The sequence below is a fragment of the Chenopodium quinoa genome, unplaced genomic scaffold (assembly GCF_001683475.1).
Source record: "Chenopodium quinoa cultivar QQ74 unplaced genomic scaffold, ASM168347v1, whole genome shotgun sequence".
Classification (NCBI taxonomy): Eukaryota; Viridiplantae; Streptophyta; class Magnoliopsida; order Caryophyllales; family Amaranthaceae; genus Chenopodium; species Chenopodium quinoa.
Genome location: NW_018743792.1, coordinates 376,246 through 385,562, shown reverse-complemented (window position 1 = coordinate 385,562; position 9,317 = coordinate 376,246). Strand labels below are relative to the sequence as shown.

General features: G+C 34.1%; 1 protein-coding gene across 3 annotated transcripts; it reads right to left on the bottom strand.

Annotated features, from left to right (window-relative positions):
* Positions 1 to 1,015: 1,015 nt before the first annotated feature.
* On the bottom strand, positions 1,016 to 7,784 carry LOC110685166 (mannan endo-1,4-beta-mannosidase 2-like). 3 transcript variants are annotated; one of them, XM_021861624.1, is made up of 6 exons: positions 6,814 to 7,784; positions 6,190 to 6,387; positions 3,037 to 3,159; positions 2,370 to 2,578; positions 1,690 to 2,117; positions 1,016 to 1,611 (listed from the first exon to the last, which is right to left on the bottom strand). In XM_021861624.1, exons 1-5 carry the CDS (start codon positions 7,216 to 7,218, stop codon positions 1,715 to 1,717), a joined length of 1,338 nt encoding a protein of 445 aa, XP_021717316.1. In that variant the 5' UTR covers positions 7,219 to 7,784; the 3' UTR covers positions 1,016 to 1,611; positions 1,690 to 1,714. The 3 variants fall into 3 exon arrangements, with proteins under 3 accessions (XP_021717316.1, XP_021717317.1, XP_021717315.1); XM_021861625.1 differs by having other exon boundaries at positions 1,016 to 1,474; XM_021861623.1 differs by having other exon boundaries at positions 1,016 to 2,117; positions 6,814 to 7,783.
* Between the last annotated feature and the right edge of the window lie 1,533 nt (positions 7,785 to 9,317).

Here is a 9,317-nt window from a genome sequence, read left to right as displayed (position 1 = left end):
GAAAATGGTTTTTTTTTTTTTAAAAAAAAAAAAAAAAAAAAAAAACACTTTTATTTTTACACCGTCGAAAGTTTAAAATTTTGATTTTACCACCACTTAACGGTTGACGTCTAATAATCAGTTAAGTGGGGCTATTGTGCCACGTATCGCTAAATAATTAGTTAAAAAAAAAATTAATAATTAAAAAAAAACACTAAACTAATCCAGCCACCTTATCCCCCACCCCCGACGGCACGCCGCCTCCCACTGTCCCACCCAACCACCCCAGATCCCAGCCCTAGCCAACGCAAATTCCGACCGCTCTGTTTCTCCTTCCCCAAAACCGACAGCAGCTCCCCAACGCCCGCTAAAAACGAGCGGTCGTTTTTCAAACCACCTAACACCGACCACCAATAATGGTCGTAAACGACCGGTTTAGGGCCTAAGTGGTCGAAAACAATCCTTAGCGGCCATAAATCGGTCTTTTCGACCCTTAGCGGTCGTTTATGGTGGCCGTTTCTAAGGGGTGTGAAAAACGGCCACCCGTTTTTTATGGCTGTTGTGGTTAAATTGCCGGTTTTAGGGAGGGGGATAGAGTGGGGGTGGAGAATCCGGTGGTTGGGGCTGGGAATGGCGGTGTTACGGTGGGGTAGTGGCAGTGTCGTGCTGTCGGCGATGGCGGAGTGGGTGGCTGGCTTAGTTTAAGAGTTTTTGTTTTATTTTTTTTAATTATTTTGGACCATATGTTGACACGTAGGCATTGTGGGTTCCACTAACGGATTTCATCTATGAATTAGTTAAGTGGTGGTAAAAGGAAATTATTTAAAATTTTTGTGGTGTTAAAATAAAAGTTCTTTTGTAGTGTTAAAAACAATTTTCGTGTTTTTTGTGGTGTTAAAATTCAAAATTTCCTATTTTTAAGATAAGTTTAACCCGTCTTACAATAACTTAATGAAAATCCGTTCTTAATCAAAAATTTATGTACGAAATAAAGTGAATATAATAAGAGATTAATAATAAGTGGAATTTGAGAAAATTAAGATAAATAAGTTTATGCTAGAATTCTATTCTAAAAATATGAATTGCACCTACATAGTCAGGGTATACAAACTGAAATCAAAATTGGTACTGCATATCACATTTATACAAACTGCACTGAGGCCACCGACACATCCAAGTTGTTCACAAATCCTTTCTTCGTGACAAATCAACTTTGCGTAAAGAAATCTAAAAGCCTTCTTAAACAAAGATGTTGTAGGGTACTTAATAAAAAAATGAAAAAAAAAAAAAAAAAAAAAGTAAAATGAAAATTATGGGGTAATTAAATAAAAGAGAATCAAAACATTTCAAAAACTACTAGGCAAAACGAGTTTCTGCTCATTGACAATATACATGGTGATATCATGCCTCCAAACTGCTCTCGTCCGAATTTCTGACCTTCAAACTTGCAAGGATGTCATAGATGATTCTTGTTCACGATGGCCACCGACATCATCTGCGAGAATATAGCCATTTTGAGCATTGGCAGTTTGACAAGTAGTGTGAATCCGTCTGCAGTCTACAGTTTTATCTTTCTGTCTATATGAATTCGAGAATATAGACAGCACAATTCTCTACCCATAAAAAGATCATCTGCACAGCTCAATGCAACATAAAAAATGAACATACTTCCAGAAACTAAAATCGGTAAGCTAGCAGTAAGAAAATTACGATTTCTCTTGCAGTTGTATAGAATTCACGATCGCCGACACAGATCTCTCAAACTTCCTTGCAAGTTCGAACGTTGATGCAATAAAGCCAACCTGCACGACTGCCCAGCTATCAGGTCATAAGTGGATCGCTTTTTCCATGGGATTAACCCGAAATCATCATGAAAATCGTCCATTCCATCTACGAAGAGCTGCCAAATAAGTGAACCAGCACCAGACCCATTCTTTTTTGCAGACTTGTATATGATATCAAAAACAAGTTTGAACAACCTATCTCGGTGTGAAGGATCAAAGTCCTTGTTTTGACTTGACAGCCCAAATTCAGTCAACATTACAGGCTTCTTAAGTTGTTTATCACCATCATCAATGTGAGATGACACCCACTTCCTGACAAACTCCAATTTTTCTTCAAGATTATCCACTAAAAGCCTAAGAAAGGAAAACAGGATTAGTTTATTTCATTATAGATGTACCATTCAAAATGGATTGACTGTTGACAATAGGGATAGATTAAACATAGAGATATATAATGCAAGATGCAACAGCAGAATGATACATTGATACTAGACTTTCTGCTTTAACTTGGATACTCCAGGAATATTGAAGATTCCTAAAGCAACCGCTGCTTTGCTATAACTTCCATGTAAAGTTAAAAGTTTGTTAGCAAGAGAAACTGCTCACCATTGATCAGGATACATGTGAACAGAAGCAAAATCAATTGTTGGTAAATCATTGTTGCGTATGAAATCAGTTCCAATAGTGGCTTCCCATTCTGAGGGGTTTAGAGATGACTTAGCACTCTTTGGACCATAAAATCCCTCAAGGCCTACGGTAACCAGATGCTTCTCATCAATTGCCTTTATAAATTCGGACATTTCCTTGATCCAATCCTGCCATGATCAAAATTAATTTATTACGCCAAAAAAAATGTTCAAAATAGTAACTTTGCTTAGATACAGCCAGAGTCTAAAGCAACCAAATGTACTCATGGCACGTTTGACAAGCGGTCATAATAGTGGGAATGGTAATGGATTTGTATGTACTTTTGCAAAGAAAACATGCATTCATTACTGTGTAAATGGAACTCTACCTCCAGCTCATCCATAAATTTTCATTACCACAGTATACCACCTTTAAATGTAAATAAATGGCAATGAAAATTTGTGACGAAAAAAGAGGTATTTGTGGAGGGACTAACATTAACATAGGTATTGGCATGAAATTATCTTCACAAACTTGCTAATTAAAGAATTGTCATTACTACTAATTATTACTAACTACAAAACAGGTCTTAAAAGAGCAATTCTAATCAGGAAAAACACTGATGTAAGGAGACTCCAGAACTCACTTGAAGAGTGTCACCTGTCGGATCAGACATGCAACGTGGTTCATTGATTAATTCCCAAGCAAAAATCACAGGATCATCGCGGTATTCAATCCCGTTAATGGTATTCTTTCTTGTAAGCACTGTCTGGAAAAGTTAAAAACAAAAAATGATTGCACAAAATGTCATATTAATCATCAATTGCCTATAAATGAAATAAGATTGATGAAAGGAAACTACACACAAAGTAAATCAGTAAGGTAGCAAGCAGTGTCTTCTTTTTTTTGTTAAATTGAATCAATCAATACCAAACTGCATCAAAGTTCCGGTCCTTTGTCAATACAAAGCTCTCTAAATAATTAACAAGAAAGATTTGGAGAAAGTTATAATTGGAAACTTTCCACCCTTCACACAAACCTAAGAAGAAAAATAAAAATAAAAGCAATTACTAAAGTTATCCACAATGTGGTATTAATCTTCATACAAAGAGCAATGTACAGGTCCAACGGACCAGGGATACTGTACTAATTCTAAATCTAAGATATCATTAAGAGTCCCCTCCAACCTAGACAAGCTGGTTTACTTGACACAATCATAAACCAGGGATACTGTACTAATTCTAAATCTAAGATATCATTAAGAGTCTCCTCCAACCTAGACAAGCTGATTTACTTGACACAATCATAATGAATTCACATGATTACAACTTTTGCAAGACTAACAACAAGCCTTAATTGCATGAGATTAGTTGATCTTTGTTAATCTATTTGCAGAAATAAGTTTATCAATAAGTAGCTAGCTTTATTGCATGAGATTATCATGGTTCACATTTGAAAACCTATCTCTTATGTCAAATTATCACTATCAAACAATGCCAAGGATATTTAAGGATGTAAGTTTTTCAATAAGACATTTAGAATATCCAAAAGTTACAATGGCAACTAAAGTTTAACCATTAAATTCTGATATTGTCTCATGTGGTTTTGAGCAACATCAAAAAACTTTTAAGGCATCAAAAACTGAGAATACATATTTTAAATAACAATCAACATCTCTAGTGCCATTTGCTTTCGAGGAACATCTTTTAATCCTATTTATAGTACGTTCATAGATGATTGATGGACCTCATTTATTTATATTAATTTCTTTTTACTAGCATGTTTTACCTCTTTTTATCTCCCCTTAACCCCCTTTATAAAACTTTCCCAAATTTTATTGTTATTTCCTCTTTTGGGATTTCTATTTACACTGCCCCTATGTTTTTTTTGCTCGTTATGTAGTTTCTCATCCACTTTCAACGTTTCACTTTTCTTTTCAGAATTCTTGTTTTACATTATTTTTGTGGACGACTCTCCTCATGATGATTCATATTAGCCGCCTCAAATCATTTTTGGATCAAGGCGTTGTTGTTGTTGATGTTTAGTCAACAGTAACTAAGGAGGGAAAACAGTAAGATAGAGAGGAAAACAATGGAGTGTGTATGAAAATGAAGGAAAGAGAGTGAAACAAGTGGTGTTTATGAAAATGAAGGAAAGTGTACTAAACCAAAAAACACAATATGGAAAATTGAAGGTGCAACAAAAAAAAGGAAAAAAAATAAAATAAAATAATCCTAAGTATCTGTTAAAGGAAGATCGTATTTCCTTCTAAAATGATGCAAAACTTTTCCACTCAGATTTTACTTCTTTCTCCCTAGACCTTGCAATTATTTACCGAACAAAGAAGAATGATCCATTCTAAATTTCCAAGCCATGAAATCCCAATTACTATGAAGACTAGTTCGTCTGGAAATTAATTCAAGCAGAAAATGTCCACATTATAATGTATTTGGATTTTCCTGATTTTACAATTTGCTTCTCCTGCTCAAAGAAGGTGCAGACAAATCAATACACTTGTGATTATTCAATTTGTTAAAAAAAAATATATTTATCATAAAGCTTACCAGACTACAACACCATGTTGCTTAGCCCATTAAAATCAGCAAGCCATTAACGTAGTTTATATGTGAATATGTGATTACATAAAAGAAAGTACTTTCTTCTTATTATTCTAATTGATATCACCTGAGGTGCCCACATCATTTCTTGATAGTCAACATGGACATGACACTTCATGTTGGACCATAACTATTATAATTTTTATAGTATATAGCCTTCCTCAAAGTTTAATACCCTCCCATATATCAATAAAGGGAATCAGAGATTCACACATCAAGAAAAGATCCAAATCAAAGGTACAAGCAGATGGGAGCAGGGATCTATCCCCCAAGAATGCAGAATGCTGGGCCCAATTCATAGTTGTTCCCTGCTAGCAAATTGTTAAGGGGAACCATGGTTATTTTGCTGATTCTACCCATATGAGTAAATTGTAAACAAAGTTATTAGTAAATGATATGGAATCATTAATATAGGTTATAATATTATACATGCCTAAATCACTTTCAATCCCAATTTGGACAAGTGGTGATAAAAAATTTTGACCTGAAGATCTTGACTCAAAATTTGCATATTGATGATACAACGTACCTCATGCAATGTGATTTGAGCCGTTACGTTTACCTCCACTTCTAATAGGTAAAAAAAATTCATTCTATTGATCACAGATAAAAAAACAAAAGTCAAGCTCGGCAAAAGCTCAATCTTGACATGTATATTAAAATTCTGGTCAACTTGAGTCAACCTTTTTTTATGTTTAGTAAGAGTTGACATTGCTATTAAAAAAGATTTAAATTAATTCAAATGAACAAATATTAGCATTTCAAGAACTTGGCTAATTGACAACCCACTTGCTAGCTTATATGAGGATATATGCATAGTCAAGCAAATCAAAAGCAACCCGTGTCAATATAGCACTAGTCGGCCTTATAACTAATTGCCATACTCTCTTGTTTCTCTATCTCACCTGATCCTTCATAGAAACCTAACAACGAGTCTCTAGTGCTTCTTATCTAGAGATTATTTCACCTTAAATTTCTAAACAGCTTCAACCAAACCATTGCAGAAGATCGCACATATTATAAGACCTTTTGATTTAATTTTTTTCTTAACAATCCTGGTAGACTGGTACCAAAAACTCTAATCGATTTCATTTGTCATTGAAAACAACAATGGAAAACATACAACAGATCCACAGGCTACTCAAGGAAAAAAAAAAGAGAGAGAGAGAGAGAGATGATACCTTGATATAATTCTTGAAATACGTCTGAATAGATGGATCGTAAAAGAAAGAATCGTTGGAAGAGCTAATCCCAATGCCCTCTTGCCAAGCCCACTTCACATATTGTGTTTTTCCACCATATGCTTTCAAATTGTTAACTAAACTTAAAATCAGTCTTACTCCACTTTTTCGTGCTTCGGCAATCACATAATCCAAAGCCTACAACAGAAATCAGTTATCAAAAATCCAGTCAAGATTCACTAAACAGCAATTTTTTTTAATATACAATGGTCTAATGATGCTTCAAAGTAATAGAAATATGGACACAATGATTTCCTTTTTTATCTATTGTTTACCATTGCTTTTCAACCCTCATAATTATAAAACGTCATAAAGATTACAAATCACATGATTAAGATTGATTCCCATTTGGTTCAATAGTAATGATTAACAAGCACATCTATGAATTAATGTTACAAACATCCTTAATTATGACAAACTTTACAATTTGAGATCATATATCCAAAATCTAGCACAATAAGAAAACATCAGAACAAGCTCATTCACAATAACAACAAGCCTTAATCCCAAAATGACTGTGTGGGGTACACGAACATCAAAACTCGTAAAAATCGAATTATATACCTGAAAAACTTGCTCATCAAAGACACCAGGAGAAAGCTGGAGAGCATGATAGGTACCATCATTAAAAGCCCAAGTTCGACACACAGTTAGACCCATTTTAGATCCAGCTTGAAGCATTTCTTTCACTCTTGGCCTACTGAAGCCATCAACAGCATGGTCCATTAACCAATAAGAGTTCCAACCATTAACATAAAAGGGTTTTCCATCCAACATAAACTGATTCCCAACCCTCTCAACAAAACTATAATTTGGTTCCTTAATCACACTAATTCTAATGTTAAATTCACCACCAAATGACATGTAAATGAAAGCAACTAATGTTGCTATACCAACTATTGGATAAAACCATCCATTAGTTGCAAACATCGTTCTTGTAGAACAATATGATTTTGACTTGCTGGACATGCAAAATCTGGTAAGAAACCCCAATTAAAATAAGGAAATCAAAGAAATTGATGAGAGTAGTAGTGATTTGGGTGATTGGATCTTTGTGAAAATCCAATTTCTGAAAAACCCAGATCCCAAATTGTCTTTTAAAGCTCAAATTACAAATGAAATTGATCCAGAAAAATTGAGGGATTTGGGGAAGCTTTCTGTTAAAAAAAATGCAAACAAATTTGCCGAAATTAGGTGAATTAATTATTGAAAAAAGAGAAAGTGGTCAAAAGCAATTGGATTTGAGGTGAGAGCAATTAATCAAAATGGGGGTTGGAATTTGATCTAACACTTAACCAAATAAGGAAGACAATGTAATGTGTACCAAACGCCAGCTCGCTCTCACTCAAACGGCAGAACAAAACCAAATCGAGATATGAAGGGAGACGTATGTATGTCAGTGAAGGTGGAGGATGTTGGGACGTCGGTTTTCAACCTGGGTCCTCAGCTTCCATATATTTTGATTATAATACTATAAGAAATATGATGGCCTACCAACAAATATTATTTATACTTCTTCCTTCCTTTTTTTTTTTTTTTTCTTTCTTTTTTTCTTTCTTTCTGTTTTTTTTTCCACCCGATTCATCCTTTGAGCTAATTCGGATTTGGGACTTAATTATGGGTGGTTAGATTCAATCCCCTCCCTATCGTTATTGTGGAGGATCGACACGCAGTCCTCCATACCAAGTGCAGCTCCAGTCCCCACTGCACCAACAACCAATTAGTTCTTCCTTTTTTTATAGTTGTAACAAACACTTTATTATGGTAATTAAAAATAGTGGACCTCACATGATATATTACAATTAAAATGGGGTTAAGAGGTTGTTAGTAGTATTATTAAGTGGGCCATGAATTTTAAATAAAGGTAATAGTACAATTTTAACCATAAAAACCTTCATTTTATAGTATGTTGCAATTATTGTGACATTTCCATGTAGGGAATTGTTGCAACTATAAAGAACGGATGAAGTAGTTCACTATTTTCTTAATACTCGTAGATGCATGATACATTAACTAGCCTTTTGGCCCGTTCGATGCACGGGTTATTATTTAAGTTATTTTTATATATGTATGTTTTTCAATAGTTGGAACTACGAAGTTATTGTTTCATGACCATTGAGATGAATGAAGTTCACTGCTAAAACTTGAAAAAAAAAAAAAAAAAAAAAAAAAAAAAAAAGTGAGGGTAGAACTGTAGAAGAAGATAAAGGAATATAGTTATGTATATATACATGAATATTATGGGATAGAAAATGACATATTAGTTTAAGTTATATTATAAGTTTAAGAGATAAAAGACTATTTCTTTTATACTTTATATGTTTATATAATGTGTAGTTGTGTACTAATTAGTTCAAGTTTATTTTATTATGATGGAAATGAAACACTTTGTTTTTTTTACTTAAATTTGCAAATTACATAATGCATAAATATTTTAACATTATATAATATATTTATTTTAATATTTATATTAAAAAGGGAATACAATGATTGAAAGATTAAGGGAGGTGACATGTGGCATATGACTGAGTTGTGATGACATGTGGCATATGACTGAGTTGTGATGACATGTGGCATATGTATGATTTGTGTTTTTAAATACTAACTAAGTATACAAGTAATGAATCTCATTTTCTCTCTCTAGTTTGAGAGCATCTTTCTCTAAACTTTTCTATTATCCCCCTTATTCAGTTTCCTGTTACTCTATACACACTTCGTTTTCTACACTCTACTCTAGTCCTTTTCACTGTCCACCCTTCTCTTCTTATTACTACTTCTCTTCTCTTCTCTTCTTTCTTCCCTTTCTGTTTTCTTCTTTGGATAATGAACCACAACCCAGCGATATTTGCTAACATCCGGAAAATGGGACCAATTTTGTGCAAAGAAGGAGGAGTCTAGTGCTCTTAATAGCAATATTATGCTAGTAGCAGCGAAGTTCAAAGACTGGAGGGGTGAAGCTTTTAGTGTTGAAGAAGTACAGAGTTGGATTTATTCAGCTTGGAGGTTCAAAGGGCTGATTATAGTCGAGAAGATAGATGATATTTTCCTACTTGTTTAACAAATGAGCA